The sequence below is a fragment of the Pinus tabuliformis genome, chromosome 5_2, assembly GCF_031772625.1.
Source record: "Pinus tabuliformis cultivar Carrire ecotype Pingquan chromosome 5_2, CPIR1, whole genome shotgun sequence".
NCBI classification, from domain to species: Eukaryota; Viridiplantae; Streptophyta; class Pinopsida; order Pinales; family Pinaceae; genus Pinus; species Pinus tabuliformis.
In genome coordinates this window covers 141,069,073-141,087,242 of record NC_142306.1, presented here as the reverse complement: position 1 = coordinate 141,087,242, position 18,170 = coordinate 141,069,073, and the positions used below count along the sequence as shown (strand labels likewise).

The 18,170-nt window shown below is 39.2% G+C and overlaps 1 protein-coding gene across 1 annotated transcript in view; it reads left to right on the top strand.

The window, feature by feature from the left end:
* Positions 1-18,170, top strand: part of LOC149157902 (bifunctional protein FolD 2-like) — a 241,417-nt gene that overhangs the window by 91,281 nt on the left and 131,966 nt on the right. The window contains exon 2 of the mRNA XM_089436050.1: positions 10,646-10,829. Within this exon, the coding sequence (XP_089292176.1) occupies positions 10,646-10,829 (184 nt within the window). The remainder of the gene's footprint in view (positions 1-10,645; positions 10,830-18,170) is intronic.

Sequence of the window (18,170 nt, the reverse complement as noted above, 5' to 3'; positions counted from 1 at the left end):
GCTGAACAGAAGTTCCCTCGTACAATGTTGTCAAGGCTTCCCACATTTCCCTTGCTGTGTCTTTCTCAGCAATATGTGGGATCACATGATCCTTGATCCCATCCAAGATCATGCACTTTGCTTTTGCCTGAGCCTCCTCGTACTTCTTGAGAGGATCAACATCGACTGGAACAACAATCGTCCTCAAGGCATAATCCTTGATGCGATTTTTATCCAAAATTGCCAGGATCCTGGCCTTCCAGATGATGAAGTTGGATGCTCCATCCAACCTGTCCTGATCCCTCAGTCCGTTAACGACCATCTCTGCTCAAATGAATGTTGAACTGGTTCTCTTCTCCCTCTTTCACTGCTGCCCCAACAAAACTCGGATTTGGATTTCTTTGGCGCTAGAAATCCTCTAAGGAACAAGCTCCCTTTGAATTTTGATTTCCTTCACGGAAATCCTTCTGCCAACCATTGTCGAACCACCCCTCTTTGATCTCTCTTTACTACTGCTCAGCACTGGATCTAGGTTTCTTGGCAATAAATCTTCTAAGGAACTAATTCCCTCTACTTTTCTTCTGCCCCACTAGGTACTATTCTGCACCAACAGAATCAACACCCCACCAGCAACTCCAGATGAAATTTGCTCTACACCTCTTGCCATGGCAATCGGAAAAACGAGACTCAACAATCTCTGCATTGGCCCAGTAACCACTGCGTTGCCCTCTGTAGCAACAACGTCACCCAATCAGGCTGATGCAGGCTTTGTGTGAGTCTCCCTTGGTGACTGCGTCACCCCTCCTCCGCTCTCTTGGTCTGAAACTACGCTATCTCTCGGGACAGGTGTCTTCACGCACATATTTTCCTCCGTCCTTTCACTGATGGCTTTAGTTCTCCTTGATTTGCAGTCGCTCTGATACCATGTGAAAATTTCTGAATCTAACAAATAAGAAATACTACTACAGTAAACTGATTTGCATTACCTATTTGTGTTCTTCATTTTAACAAGTTATTTTCAGAAATATTAAGAAAATATTAATGCAAATACACTGCAGCCTACAACAATATACAGATCAAGTACTGAAAAATAAATGAGACAATCACACAAAGGACACTTATTTTTGGACTAAATGTCCCCGGAAAAACCCAATGCAGGAAAATCGATGCAATAACTCTGAGGGTTTTCTATTATTAAGCAGTAGTTCTGAATACAAATGTTGGTTGCCCTCCCGGCAAACCAGTGACAGAGAAATACAATGGTGGAAAACTTGAGTGAGTTTTACTTCACTTCACTCGGCAGATTCTGGCTGATTCGGCAGCAAAACTGGCTAGCCCCGGCTACTTTTGCCCCGACCCTGCATAGGCCCTGCGTTAGCCCCACAGGCTCTGTGTCAGCTCTTCTGTCCATTGCGTCAACTTTCCCGACTATTTTGGCAGTGCCCGACAGTTCCGGCTTTCTGCGTGGAAGGCAACTTTCTCCTCTGCGCTGGCCCTTTTGGCTCTACGTCAAGGCTGCGTGGGCCCAAACTGGCCCAACGTTAGTCCTCCTGGCTGCTGCGTTGCCTCCACAAGATTCTCTCTGCCTCTCTGTCAGTATTCTCGAACTATCCCTGCCTCTCAGTTGCAAGATCTGCCCAATTGATTTTCCTCCTGAGAACTTCTCACCTCAGAAAATCGATTTCCTCATTCTGTGTGTGTGTGTTCTTCAATTGACCCCAAACCTTCCTTTATACTTTTCCTGTTGAGAAATCAACGATCGTGATCTAATCTCTAATCAATGGCTAAGATTAAATTAGACTTGATCGTCGTCTCTTAGAAGCTTCTCACCCATATTTTCATTAATACCCATTAATATTTTAATTTTCCTAAGTTTGGACTTAGGAACCCCATTAAAAATATTAATTATTTTAATAAAATACAATCCGGGTGAAATTTCACCATACAATTTCTGGGTCTTGGAGATCTCATGTGTTCTAGCCCCTCCACCGAATTTTGGAGCTAGAGCACATCTGATGCTACCCAAAAATCAATAGGAATTGATCCGAGAGGTGGGCTTCTCAAGGATCCTGCCCATCTATAGTCCTTTCGAACTACAACTCTAAATCACCCCACCTCCCTCCTGGAGATGCCTGGGCTGTCATGGTGAACTCCTCCTCCTCGATCTTTACGGCTGCAACCTTCAGATCATGCTTCTCATCTTTGTCCTTCTTCCTGAGAGGACACTGTGTTGCGTAGTGACTGAATTCACCACACCTGAAGCATTTGATCTTCGAAACATCTTTCTTCTTCTTCCGTTGCTCTTGCTGCCCCTTGGATGCGAGGGCTGCATTCTCTTCCTCCTCCTTGGGCTTCGACCCACTACTATTGCTTCCATCAAGTTTACACTTGACCAAGTCTCTCCTCAGCTCCTCTTGCTTAAGAGTTGCCCACATTTCATCCCAGTTTGGCAAAGTCGCCCTGCCCAGGATGCTCTGGACAAAGACTTGCCACTCCTCAGATACTGAATTTAGGGCCAGTGTTACCATCTCGGAACCTTGAGGTGTTGACCCCACAGTTGCCAATTCATCTCGAGTCTCCTGAAGCTTTGCAAGGAACAAATCAATGCGTTCCCCTTCTGCATCTACATAGATCTCATCTTTTGCTCCAAGTACATCTTCCGCTGCTCGGAAGATCCCTGATATAGCGTCGACAATGCATCCCACATCTCCTTGGCAGTGTTTCTGCTAGCGATGTGACAGACTATATGATCCTTCACTCTGTCAAGGATCATTCTCTTTATCTTCACCATTTCTCCATTATACTTCTTGAGCAGATCTGGATTCGCGGGCTCAGCTACCACGCTGTCGACGTAGACTTTGAGAAAATGCTCATCCAAAAGGCATGACATCCTTGCCTTCCATATCACATAGTTGGATCCCCCATCTAACCTATCCTGATCTCACAGTCCACTGGTTGCCATCTCTGCCAAACGAAATGTCAAATGACCTCCTCTCTCCTGCTGCTGCTCAGCAAATGAGAATTCGAATTCCCTGGCTAGGAATTCTCTGAGGAAGAAATTCCCTCAGTGTCTCTATTCTTCCTTCTGACGTCTTTTCTGCCCAGCCACTACCTGCAGAAAAACTACGTCCCACCAGAAACACCTTCTTTGCTGAAGCTTCTGCTGTGCTGCTCCCTCTGCCACTGATAGATTTTGATTTGGAAATCCTACCTCTTTGTCGACTCTCTCAGAGAGATTTACCACGAAAACCTTTCCCTCCTGGCTTGACTGCGCAAACCCTCTGGGGATTCGAATTGTTGCCTTTGCAGAAATTTTGAACTCCCTTCCTCCATCAATGTTGGGCTCTTCCGGTACTGTTCTCTTGTTTCACCTGCAACTCTGATACCATGTGAAGCCCAAATTTCTACTGCCACACCTGATTGAGTTTCTCCTACTTGTTAATTTATGAATTAAGTTACTTACTATTTCCTATAGTAAATATCAAAACTAATACACTGCAGTCGACAACAGAAACAAGAAACTGAACAAGAAAGAGATACAACACATCTACATAGTTATTTTTGGACAAATGTCCTCGAAAAAACCCAATGCGGGAAAACCGGTGCAGCAACTGAGGGTTTTATTATTATGCAGTAGTAATTTCTGAATACAATCTCTGGATGCCTTCCTGACAATCCAGTTACAGAGAATATCACTAACAGAGAGATTTGTGAGATTACCTCACACTATCACTGGAAGTCCTGGCTGATCCAGCCCTTGAATGAACAACCCCTGGCTACCTCTGCGCAGTGTCTGCGTCAGCCCAATGTCACACTGTCTAGGACTCGCGTCACTCTTCCCAGATGATTGATTTGCCTCTGAGATTCTGACTTCTGCTCTCCCGGTCTCACACCCCGGCTTCCAGCTATAGAAATCGAACCCTCCAGCAAATTTTGGACTCCCTCAAGGCTTTTGCGCTACCTTTGCGTCAACCTAAGCTACCTCTGCATGGCTCTGCGCAGCCTCTTTGGCTCTGCGCTGTCTCTACTGGATCTCTTTCTCTCTTCTCTACTGAGTATTCTTCGACCGGGAAAGATTTCCTTCAAATACTATCCCTGCCCTTCTCTGCGAAAGATCATTATTGAAAATCTCTCCGGTAGCTGCCCTGCTTCAAAAAATCAAGCTTCTGATCACCTCTCTGTGTGTTCTCCAAGTGCCCCTCAAGCCTCTTCTTATATCTTTCTGTTGGACAACCAACGATCCAAATTAACTTCTAATCAGTGGCTTAGATCATTTTGGCTTGATCCTCGTCTTGTTCTAGAAGTTACACTCACAATTTAGATTAATAACCATTAATTATTGTAATTTCCCAAGTTTAGACTTAGGGTCCTGTTAACCACTACATGTCAACGACCCATAGTAGTACACCCCCTTTTTTCGCAAAAGGGATAGCACATGATTGATGTGTCCGTGCCGTCCAGCTATTATCATCAGCCTGACTTCCGAGATGTTATGTAAACCCTTTCGGCATGTGTATAATGTAAATAATCTTAGCAGATCCGTGTCATGTATGTAATGACCTAGGTAAACCTACTTTTCTAGTGATAATCTCCATTTTGGGAGGTTTTTTGTCTCACTGATCCATTCTCGTATGGTCGACAGAGTTTTCCTTTAGTCTTACCCCAAAGTTGGAATGGATTTTGTCGCTAGGATTTTAGGCGAGTCTTAGTGTTCTAGATTGAATCTATGTAAAAGTGATTTGGGAATAGTCCTACCAATTTGGTTAGGTTATTTTATCACAAATTGCTTGGTCTGCTGGATTATATGTGTCACAGAAATGAGTAGTCTGTGAGGGCCTATTACAAATGGGTATTCCCTCTTATGATGTAAATAATATGAAAATCATGATGTAAAGTGTCTTGAGGGTTGGAAAAATAATTTATCTCCTCATAGGTTAATTAATTAAATTTTTTGGCCAAAAATTAATTAAAATCCTAAGCAATAAATTTAATTAATTGCATATTCTAGGTAAATTAAATTCTTCAAAGGAAAAATTCGTTGGTCCTTAAAAGTAAAATTTTAAAAGGTCCCGGGACTAAAGTAAATTAATTATTTTGCTAAATTTTAAACCTTTGATCCCTGGGGGTTAAGTCAAAGTCAAATTTTTGAGGAAATTAACTAAAAGAATTAATTTTTGAGTTCATTAAAATACAAAATTTAATTAACAAATTCGAATTTCCTCAAGAATTAAATATTTCGATAGATGAGATTAAAGGAAATTTTAATCTTCATCAACGGTTGAGCTTGCTTTGATGAGGATCACTCGAACTAGCCGTTGGAGGATTTATCTTTAAATAGAAAGTCATTTGTCAGTCAATCTATCCGACCTTTGAGTCGTGTGCTTAGCAAGAAGCTCTTGTGTAATCCTTTTCTGGATAATAAAAAAAGACTTTGGGGTTAAGTTTTGCTGGTGTTACTCTTCATGGGAATACTGTAAGATGTGTTGTTTTCATGCATAATTTTTTCTAAAGCCATTGATGATAGCTTCTAAAGAGTGATTTGAGTACATGTATCTTGCTCAGTTGCTGAGGTTTGAATAATAATCTAAATTTTGAACGTAATAGCAAGTATCTCTATTTGTCTGAGTTTTATTATTATTTTCTCGCTCTATTTTTAATGGCTGGATCGAGTTTTGTAGGGAAATCTTGATTTTAGATCCTCGGGTGTTAGGGGAAGTTTTCAGTTGGACCAGCCAACTCCCGATCCGTGTTTTCTGAGGAGCCCAGTAAAATTAATCCCAGGCTTATCATAAGTTTTTTTTGTTGGTGATGCACGAAGGGTTTCGAGTTAGCACCTCCTTAAAATTTAAAAATTTAATTTTTGTGGGGGAAATTGATAGATCTGGCTGTTGAGAGCCTTAGATTATCAGATCTGGGAGCAGAGTTGGACTCATACTCCTCAGATCTGATAGATCTACCATTCTTGTACATAGATCTGTAATTTTTTTTTTTTGGGTTTTCTGACTTGGGTTTTTCTGCGTTTTAGTTTTTTTTATCATTGTACATATCATTTGGGTGTTTTCTTGTTGTCGTGCAACTACAGATCTGAGGAAGAAATTTGTGTAGAGTCCAGATCTAGGCCCTGGAGGGTAAGATCTGGATCTCTGGGGTTTATCAACATAATTTTCGAGGGATATTATTCAGATTTTTTGCAATCCAAAGTTTTAAATCTGGAAATTTTCATAAGGGTTTCACGGATAAATCTGAGGCAAAAGCATATCATTTTAAAATAAGATTTTCTGGGAAATTTTCTTGGTTTTTTGGCTACCATTTTTCTCCTGTCTACTGCCATATTGAGCTTCCATTTTTTGCTGCATTCTTCTCCTCCGGAAAATTTCGTTTTTTTTTTTTTTTGTTATGCACGTTTTGGGGTTTCTGGAAAATTCGAATCCCTTCTGCAGCTCCTTGTCTTCGCTGCCTTAAATCACTGGCGTGATTGTTCTTCCTTTTCACTGCGGCCCTAGCTTCGCTCTCATCCTCTCGCTCCTCCCTCATTGTGGCTCCTTTCTTGCTGCAAATCCAAACACTGTCCATTCTCCACTGCCATCGCTCCATCGACTTGCAACGACCGCTGCCATATCCCTCTCCTCTATCGAGCCCCTCCAAACGCTGCTTCCTCCATCGAGTTTTCTTCTTCGCTGTCGCTGCCTGCAAAACCCAAAAATTTCGATTTTTTTTTTATTTACTTCATTTGTATGTGTATGCTTAGGTTTAGGTTTCACCTTTATTTTATTTTATTTTATGTTTATGTGTTAGGATTTAGTTAGTTTCCTTTTTCATATTTTTTTTTTTTTTTACTTTGATTAATTTCTAGATTCATTTTTATTTTAAAATTTGATTTTTGTTTTGGATTTCTCTTGTTTACTTTACTTTAGTTTTCTTAATTAATTCAATTTTATTTTTCTTTACTTTTCGATTTGTTTACTTTTGATTTTATTTTATTTTGATTTCCTTTCCTTTTATTTTGATTTTGATTTCATTTAAAAAAATCTAAAATGTTTTTAATTTTTTTTTTAAACATTTAAAAATCTAAAAATAAAAAAATTTCATTTATGTGACTTTAAAATTCCTAAAAGAATTAAATCAAAAGGGGATTTGCGCTTTCACATTAAATTTTTTAATGTGGTCGATGGATTAAAATTTCAATTTATTAACTTTTTTTTTGATTTGATTTGTTTTACTTTGGTCACAAATAAAATTTAATCTCTTCATTTTACCACATTAAATTAATTTCCTAAGGGATAATTAAAGTTAAAATTTAAAGTTCCTTGTTGTCATAGGTGTTGAATGTAAAATTTTATTTTTTGTGGTATTGATTTCTCTATTGGTAAGTGCGATTAATGTTTTAAAATCATTGACTATAGGAGAAAGATTATAAATTCTAGATCTGGGTTATTGAAGAAAATCATTTTTAATCTAGAATCATTACTTAGCAGTTATTTATCATAATTCTTCATGGGATTTAATTGCTAGAATATATTGCAGTTTTGGGTGTTTACATTTAATCATGATGATCGTCAATTTTGCCATATTTATAAATTGCTTGGGATAACTTGTTTCTGTTTAGTCTATTGTTAATTGAATATAAAGACACTGGTCTATAATCATTTCTATTTTATGGTTGTGTCTTGGCTGTATTAGTGTTTAATCTATTCATCTCAGTTAACTAGGACTCTTTTACATTCGTCAAGTTGTCCATCTTTTAGTCTCCTAGAGCCTGTGTTCCACAGGCTATTCTCATTTATTCACCTTTGGAACTACCCCCCTTGACTTGTCTAGGAGAGAGTCTAAATGGAGTGAGTAAGGATTAGAGTGACAACTCTTACTCTAAGCGTTGTCGCGGTGCCTAGACACTTTCTGCGACAACGGGGCCCATTAAAAATAATGAATTATTTTAATAAAACTGTCTCCGGGTGAAATTTCCCAAAATGATTTCTGGGTATTGGAGAATGCCTGTTCAAATTTTGAGACTTAGAGCACATCCGATGCTACCAGAAATCAACATAGAACTATTGGTAGCATTCCTTTGATCAGAAGAAAACTACCACTACAACAAAACCGAAACAGAAAACATAAATAAAGAGCACAAATCAAGGAAATAGCAGCATCACTTGCACACCTAGGGGCAAATTGCACCTGAAAATCCAAATATTGGAGGAAGATGTCTCCAATAAACACCATTTTAATTGACTAATGATAAAATGATATGAGATACACATGAGGGGGTAACTCCTATTTATACCAACAAAGAGACAAAAACCCTGACTTAGAGCTCAAGTCACTAACAAGAGTCATTAGGTTCTTAGTACACAGTGGCATTTTTACAAATATTGGAATATGATACTGTAAATGTGTAGTACTTGGACATTAACACAAAATCATGAGCATGTACACCACATAGCTCATGTGCATAATATAACAAACAATAAGGATGTTGTATGTAGTTACATACCATGCCCTTCCTGTTAAAAAAGTTTTGCCCTCAATGCTGAAAAATCAAGCAATAAATGCCTTGAAATCATTGCAGGAAAAACTGAAAAGATGCATTCTCACCCCACCATAAGACCAAAAATATTGTGGAATTATGGTTCCAAAGATGCATAAACATGCCTCTGGATATGGATGAAACATTAGATTGCCCGAATGTGGTATCATAACTCAATTTGGGCCTCCAGAGTGATCTTCGAGGAGTGCATGCAAATAAAAGAGGGCTGCACTTTCTGAAAAGTCACTTGAGTAATAAACAGGAAGATTTGAACTGCAAAACACTTATTCCAAAACGTACCACTTCAACCAATTGTACTAAACATATTACTATACTAAAAGAATGAAAAGAGAGGCAAGTAGGGTTTGCACTCAATGAATGACTCCTCCCTCATTGCAATGGAATTTACCATTATCCCAACAAGCAAGGCTGGTATAAAATATATTATAACAGAAACATATGTAAATGTGTATCCCATCTTATTGTGAAAGCACATACATAATAATATAGACAAATTTTCACTAGTTAGGTGTCCACATGGACTTCATTATGATCAGTGCATTTCCACGATGTAACTTAATACATTACCCCAAGGAAAATTTCTGGCTATGGTTCATGATGATAAAAATAGGCATGAGATAATCAGTACAACCACATATCTAATCATTGTACCAAAATAAATGCCACGTGTACTTTCATCATACTAACAACCATAAATAGAGGCAAGGGAAACAAACAAAAGAATATACGCTTTCAACTTTGGGAAAATAACTCACACTACTTTCTGCAATAGGTCATAAAAAAGTATTTGAATTTAACAGCACTTACTAATTCTGCTTTTTGTCAAAGTTGCTGCTCTTCTCTTGCATTTTGCTGGTCAGTTCTGTCCAAAATATGCAGGTTGCAGCTTTTGCTAAAATATCTAGGGAGCCTTGCTTCCTGCCAAATATTAAGTTTGTTCCCTACAGAGTTGTAATCCACAATCCAATTGCAGCAAAGCTACAGATCATTTTCTAATTCTAGGAAAGCCTTAGGCTTTCCAATTTCAGTAGAGTTGCACGCAGCAATCCCAATTATGATAAGTCATACCAATTTTCTCCTATCTTGTAGACTGGATGGGCAGTGTATAGTCTGGAAACCTGAATAATAAAGCAGGGCATCCCTCCAAATATGAATGAAATGTGGTGCATATCCTCTCATTTAATGCATTGCTCAACAAATGCAATCTTCTCTCACAATTAGCCCAAAAAATGATCAAGAATGCAAGTTGCTACAGCATTAGGGGGGCACTGTCCTCACAAAATCATAATTCTATCATAAAATGCACAGTAATAACCAAGGAACATTATCACAAATGCAGTCTTACATGAGTAAGCATCACCCAAGGATCAAGTCGGAGCACGATAAATAATCAACCATGTCAAGAGATAACAAAAAATGATAATGAGATGATGCAACAAGGGAATATATATAGTTTCCATGGATCTGGAAACTCTTCTAGCTAATGTGGAACTATTGGAGTTAATTCCACCTGTGGCTTTGCTGACATGGGCCCATCATAAACATTATCTTCCATGGGGCTCTGCCAATTTGGAGGCTAGTGACCATGAGTGTTACTTCTCAGACTTTGGCCTCTACTAAGCTTTTATTTATAATGTTTCTTTGTTACTTTCTTATTCATGATTTCAGATTAAACTGTAATAAACCAGCTTTACATCCAAGAAAATACCTATTTGTGCCTCTGATCCAGTGGTTTCTTATGAACCAAAATATTCACTTAAGAAAATATTTTGTGCATGTAAGCATCGGGAAAACAATGTGAATTCTTATGCTGTAACATTAATGATTGTTTATTAGGCTGATTAGAGAATAAATATTCATGCAACAGTAGCAGTTTTTTTTTTCCTTGTCCATCTTATGCATTTGTAAATAAGCTAAATATGGCAGCTCATGATAACACAGTTTTTGGCATCCATTTTAGACATAACCTTGAAAATGATTGCACGTATGTTATGTATTGACTTGATTTTGAGTCGGTGACACTTAGAGTTGAAATCTTTATTCAGACTTCTATTGAGTTTGCTGCTAAAGCATTTTTCACATTATGCTAATTAATTATGATTTTTGTTTCACATTCTGTAGGTGCCTGGTTTGGCTGTTGTCATTGTGGGCGAGAGGAAAGACTCCCAGACTTATGTACGCATGAAGAGGAAAGCATGTGCAGAGGTTGGCATAAAGTCCATTAATGTAGACTTACCAGGAGACGTTTCGGAAGAAAATCTTCTGGACACAGTTCTTGACCTGAACGCTGATCCTGAAGTACATGGTATCATGAAACTTCCAAATTTCTTCTAGAGGCAGTTTGGCAACTTGGTTGTTTGTGGGCAAAATATATGACTGATTTTCAAAGAGAAAGATAAATTAGGAAAATGGAATATGAAAAGTGATAGAGATGCTGAAGATTATGATTATTCCATGGTTTCTTTTCTAAGACACAATTCTATTAATGAAGAATTAAAATATATGTCCAAATTCATTCCCAATTGGCTCAAGATATGCAAAGAGCTTTTAGAGACATCCTGACATCTATTTCACAAGGTCCCACCTATTGTGGATTAAGGCTGCAGACCAATGTTATGTGATTCGCCCCCTAGGCCCTAGCACCTGCACTAGGTGCGTGGGTGCGGGGATCTACGCCCAAAACACATCTGTTGGAGGTGTACCAAGTGGGTATGTCTTTTGTTACCGCAAACAGCGCAATCATCATACAAATTGTTGGGGGCATTTCCCAATAGATCTGGAGGCATTTTCTTTGTTGAGAAACACCTCCAATTGAGGTTATCAAATAGAAAATTAAGCAAGAGAAAAGAAATATATGATACATCTAGTCCCTGTGAAGCCTCTCCATAGGTAGTCGTTGATTGGGGATATGTGGACCCCTTGTTAGCTTTTGGGCTTACTCAAAGTGTTTACTCCATGTTTGGGGGTGCTTCATGAGATTTGGGGTTTGTTACCGCTCAAACTAGCAAGGATCCTAGAGGGGCACTTGCTAGGTCAAGAGAAATAATGAAGCTAAAGCCCACTGTCACCCCAACTAAAGCTTCCTACTCTTTACAGACTTTCACCGATGAGAGGAGACCCGATATATAGAGAATCACTTATGAAGAATATATCAACGATAGGATGAAGGGTGATCCTAGAAGCCTATTCACAAGAGAGGCTCAAGATTGTGGCTTGCTTGTCTTCGAAGACAAGATGGAAGGCTCTCTAGGAAGGGCTTGGGGAGAATTTCAAGGGTTAGGTTTTGAGTATGTGTCTTATAAAGGAGATCCTAAGCCCTAGAATTCTTTAGGAAAATTGGGTTCCAGGTGATCTTTGAAGAATTAACCTTGATAGTGCATGGGACCACACAAGACCAAGTGGACCCGAGGTTAGGTCAAGGGGATAGGATTTAGCAACCAATGATATGCTTGACCTAATTAGGGAGGGGAAAGAGATCAAGGAATGAATTTTCAATAAAAGGAAATGCAAGGATCCCAGTGAGGTTTCTAGCTTGAGGGAAACCAAGTGCAAGAATTGGTCTTCAAGCTAGGGCTTGCGATATCTCAAGATCCCACCGTTGAAATCTCATGAAATTTGGAGGGCTTCTTGAGGATACACCAGCGCAGTTGTGGACAAAAAATCGAAGTATTTAGATGGCTAGATTGTGAGATAGTCGATGCCCTAGGTGACCTAGAGGACTAGACCTAGAGAAGAGGAGAGGGAAGAAGGAAAAAGATTTAAGGTGATCACCTTTGGGTGGACCAATGCCTAATCCTTTTGGGAGATTGGAGTCAGGTAGAATTATGACTATGGACCTTTGAATTTTCTAGGTCAAGGAGGCCCCAAAGACAACTTCGCTTAACACTAAGGCAACAACGAAAACAACTTCAAAGACTTTATACTTCGATTTGCAAGATAGATGGCTTATCAAGATGAATTTCAATAATGAAACATCCCTAGGAACATTCATTCATTATACATGGCCCATACATGAAGCATTCACTATCTAGAAACAAAATTTCCACAACTTCGCATAGAGAGATGCAACAAATAAGCCCTAGTATAGCGAAATCCTAGTAACAATGTACTTGCATGCTTAGTCACCAGGTTCGAGTTCGAGTTCGAGTTCGAGGACCATGAAATTCGAATAAAGTTCGGCAACTCAAATTTTGTCGATAAAATTCGACATATAGAAATTCGAAAAAAAAAATGTATATTAAAGATAGATATATCATATGCATATGAGAAATGGTATGGAGTGAATTTTATCATGATTATCCTTATAATCAGACTATTAAATGCTTAATATCAAATTTTATATCAGAATAGATCAATTTTTCAATAGCTGCACTCACCAATTGTTAGCTCAAAACCAAATATCAGACCTTTATGACTGCTGCAACCACAGTTTGTTAGCCCACATACACATGCCAATAACAGATCAGCCTTATAGAGAAATAACTAGCAGAGCTAGGGAATGAAAATTTGGAGATTTGACCACAAAAAAGTGATGTTTAATGCTTGATACTTGGTGACCAACCCTTGCAAGGTCTGAAAAACGCCGAATTTCCCTTGAAAAACGTCGAATATGTTCGTTTTCCCTTGAAAAACGCCGAATTTCGAATTTAATGCTTCAAATTCGGCGTATATGGTGACTAAGCTTGCATGTATAAGAATATATCCAACCATCCAAAAAACTTGCCATCAAGAAGCTCCAAGACATATGAAAGTTATCCAAACATCAAAATTCATTCCATGCTCCAAAAATTCGTCCTCCAAGAAGGATAGTGAAAATATATAAAAAGATACAAGTTCCAAGTCCAAGTGATGATGCTAAAATGAATCCTCATCACTTCTATTTATACACTTCTAATGAGTTTGATTTAGCTACTTGGGCCTACATTAGCCCCTAAAATAAAATAATGTGCAAAACAACTAACTTTTGGTGACAAGCCCACCAAACTAGCTCATAAACAAAAGAATAAGCCTCTCAAGAGGTTGAATGATCAATAATACATGTCGTTGGGCCTTCTAAGAAGCCTGATGAAGTCCATAAGTGCCACAATGATGAATAGGACTCCCAAAAGTAGTGGACAAGGGGTTGGCCCCTTGTTCTCCAAATAATAAACTTGTGGTGCTCCCAATGGGTGTGAGGGTACACAGGGAACCTCATCAACATACAAGTCCTGGGTCATCTGCCAAGTGCATGGTACAACTGTGGGGCCGACTAGGCATGGTGAACCAGGTGCATCTTCCTCGTCCAATAGGTGAATCTCGAGCAATCTCTGAACATCTCTGGGGATCCATGGAGTGCTGTCTACTGTTGTGGAGGCCCATGGCTCTCAACACACACCCTACATGTGCCAATGTAGCCCTCTGGAGGGTTAGGACCCCATATAGGGAGACCAAACCCAAAATGGAGACCATCTGCAATCCTGCATAAGATCCAATGCGTCCCCTAGCCTTCCAGTACAACAAGTCATCAAAGGAAATCGAGTTAAAGAGCTTACAAACCATGGACAACAGGTGGGCACTTCATAATGGCATGCCCTTCCATAGTGGGCTTTGGCATGTGCTAATGTCTCCAAGCTCCAAATGGGGTTAACCAAGTATCCTATTAGGTGGTTTCTACCTTTAAAGGGGATAGTATGTCCAAGGTACATCCTTCAAAGGGTGGTGGCATGTGATAAAGAGATGAATGGAGTAGGGAATGAAAAGGGGCAGCCCGAGCCACATGTTGGGGTACAAGCTATGTTGCATGAAACTTCTAGGAACCCGACGTTTCCGGCTATACCTTACCTGAAACTCCAAAACTTAGCCGAAACTCGACCATCATCTATGAGAGTTAATATAGACTTGTTTTTCCTTCTAAATTGTCATCTATGAGTCTTATTCCCTTTTTTCTTGCAAAGATAATGTGTTATTCACTTATTTATATATATATATATGTATATATATATTTTATATATAAATATATGACGTTTCGACCAACATTTCCATTTTTTGGAGGTGATATTTCTAAACGTACCCGTTTCGGAAACTCTGAAATGTTTCGGTGTTTCGTGCAACTTAGGGTACAAGGGTAGCTAATAAAAGGGAAGCCCACACTTGGGTATATAATGTATAGGAGGGAGCAATGTTACTTGGGAGCGGGAGCGGAAGCGGAGCGGGAGCGACCATTTTCAGAAGCTCCCGGTTTGGGAGCGAATCCCGGAGCGATTTTTTAAAAATATATATATTTTTTATATTTTTTAATTTTTGATACATATATGTCAACAAAAACATGTAGAATGATGAATTAGATATAAAAAACATAAAAAAGCATAGATTGAACCATATAACAACAATCATCTAAGTTATAATCTTCATCAACCACGTCCGCAAGTTAGTAACATAGTAACATACAACATATTGAGTCTCATGATTCATCAATCTTAAAGTTTCAAGCTTTCAAAATTCAATATATAACATTTATCATCATTGATCACCAAAGTTGTACTTGTAAGCTAAGTGTAACCATTACAACAAATAATATCTAACATGAAATGAAATGTTATAAAATGAAATGAAATGAAACAACTTTCAACTTTCATGAAGCATCATATTCATAATTCATTACTAATGAGTTATAATTGCCAACTTCAAACTTAAATTGTCATATATTGTTTAAAAAAATATCATAATAAATATGAAAGAGTCAATAGTTATAAAAGCTACTAGAAACTAGAAAAGAGAAGTAAATCTATTATCTATTTCTTATGCTTGGGCCTCTTGCCACCACGAGAAATGTCTAATTTTTTAGTCTTGTTGCAAAATCAGGATCTTTGTCATTAATATCACCCTCCAAGCATTAATATCCAGAGGTATCTTTGTCATTACCTTTGTATCTGTATAGGGATCTTTGTCATTAATATCACCCTCTAAGCATTAACATAAGATAGAAAAAGCATAGCATGTCAAGTCAAGATTTTGTTTGAGTGATGCGTACATTTTTAGAAGGGTCATGATAGAGGAGTTCGACAACCAATGTCACTAACATCAAGGTACATAGAGGGATTGGTACTCTTGATTAAATATGAGTTCCATACCCTAATACATGACAAAATTCAATGGAAACATTGCAATCCCCCAATCCTGAAATCCTGAAAAACTGATAAGTCTGCTGGATTTTGAATGAAATCTAAAATTCTACTTTCTCCATATGAAATCCAATGAGGACGAAACCACTCTCAAACATCCTGAGTCATTTCATGGTAATGTTAAAAATTTAAGTAAAAGGATGAAAATGAAAATTAAAGAAAATGTCACTTTTACTTTAAGAATTTAACATTACCATGAATAGCATATCAATACTAGGGCCTAGACTTGATCATTAAGTTGCCCCACTCAAAAACTATTTGTTTCTTTCAAAAAAAATTGCATTTCGAACATTACTACAAAAAAAAAAATGCAAAAAAGGCAAAACGCTCCCGAAAACGCTCCCGAAAAGGCAGGGAGCGAAATTTTTTTTAGGGAGCGCGCTCCCGACCCGCTCCCGAGTCGCTCCTGCCCGGAGCGCGGATCGGGAGCGGGAGCGAGGGGGGGGGGGGGCCCCCGCAACTCTGGGAGGGAGCAATCGTGGTGCATGAGGTGCCCCGACCTTGATTTTTCCACTCTTCTTTATATGCCTTTTGCCTTTTATGATTTTCTTTGATTAACTGCTTGGGGCTCAAGGGATAAGAGCATGCTGTATAAGGTATAGTAGTGGATATCTCCTTTAAGGTGGAGCAGTTTATCACCCACCAGGGGTTGGGACAATCATGGCTTCCTGAATGGTAAAGGAGGCTCATCTAGGGCCTATAGGAACCAAGGTGATGGCTATGAGAATTGGGTAGAGCTCATGCATTGGCTTTTGCCCACATGCTAAATGTGTTTGTCCCGACCATCTTTTGCATTTTGTGGTACATTTTCCTGTTGAATGTGGCCAATTATTCTTTTACTTTTCTTTTTAGCTGCATCAACCTTCGGGGAATCATTCCAAGCCTGACCCAAGGTGTGGGCAAGGGGAGGGGGAAGGCTAACCCTATATGGACCCAGTGGAGGGATGTGGACTTAGGTGGGAGAAATGATGAATGGGGTTATAATGAGTTGAAGGGGGGTGATATATGTGGATGAGGGAGCGAGACCACGCAACCAAAATCAAGGTTTCCCATGTAGTACCATCCCTAAAGCCCAAAGGCCAACTAAAAGAGATCCCATGGGATTAGGGTCCAAGGTTAACATCCAAAAGAGGTCTAGGGGAAAGGAGCGCAGACCTAGCCCACTCTTTCCGCCGAATCCCCCCATTAATCCATGCCCAAAAAGTATCCATGATAAATAAACTACAATACTCAATTACCAAATGACAAGGCATATCTTTAGGTTCGGGAGGCCCACCTTCAAACACATGATCATGTCAGATGGGTGAGGGGCCACATGGCTGGCTCAGGTGGCAGAGAAATGGCACAATGAGCTAGTTGGTGGCTGCAAGGGATTGCCGATTGAGGACCATCTCGGAATTTTTTTTCTCCTAGGGATATCACCCACAAAATGGTGGGTAACAGGGTTCATGGTGTATGATTAACTGCTAGATGGTCCATGATGGATTTGCACATTGGAGATGGCTTTATTGATGATTGCTTAACCTTAGTTGGATGCTTGCATGACATTCTTCCTTGGAGTGTTTCACATCTTCAGATAGCTTGGGACATTCTTCATGCTAGCCGCATGTAGAATGGTCGCTTGCTTGAGAGAATGACCTGCATTGGGGGAGGATAATTTAGCATTCTGGAGGAGGGTGTTGACCTCTAAACAACATTGGGTGGCTTGAATGCTTCCATGGAGTTTTGGAGTTGACTTGAGGACGACTAGGTTGTGATAGTGTACATGCAATTGAAGTGGATCCGATAGAGCACGTGTCTTAGGAGTGCTGGAGTCCTTGAAGGTATGTAGGAGCATTGGACACATATCATCGAGTACCTTTGCTTTGGAGCCTTGCTAGTGTATGACGTCACCTTGGAGCTTGACATGTGTAACCTTGGAGTATTGTGCTTCACATGTGTGAACCTACTTTTGTTTGTAGTATGTTGCTTGTAAAGCTTTAGGCCCTGTTACAACAAAATCTAGCAGCCTAGTGAAAAGCTTCACTAGGTGACCTATACAATGTGCAACACTTGGGATGTCACCACTGTCACCTCAGTAACTACTTCCCTCATTTTAGTGATGGACACAATCCAACACAGGGGAGGCTTCCTTGGTAGGGCTTAGGGATTAGATAACCGAAAGGTCTTAATCTAAGTGCCCCCTAAGGATCTTACAAATGATAATTCACTAGATATATGTATAAAAAATTAGTGTTTAGAGCGGATGAAGGAGCAAATTGCATACTTGCATTCAATGTAGCTATGTCTCATTCTAGAGGCTATGGTTGACCTAAAGATGCTCAAACAAATTTCATGAACACACCAAATCAAGAACATAGTCATGCTGTTACATACTAGGGGTTTTAAATCAACAATTTACAACAATACAACAGTTTTTAACAACGACAAACTTAGTCCACAAAATTATTAACGAGCAATGTAAAATGAAGGAGGAATTAAAGAGT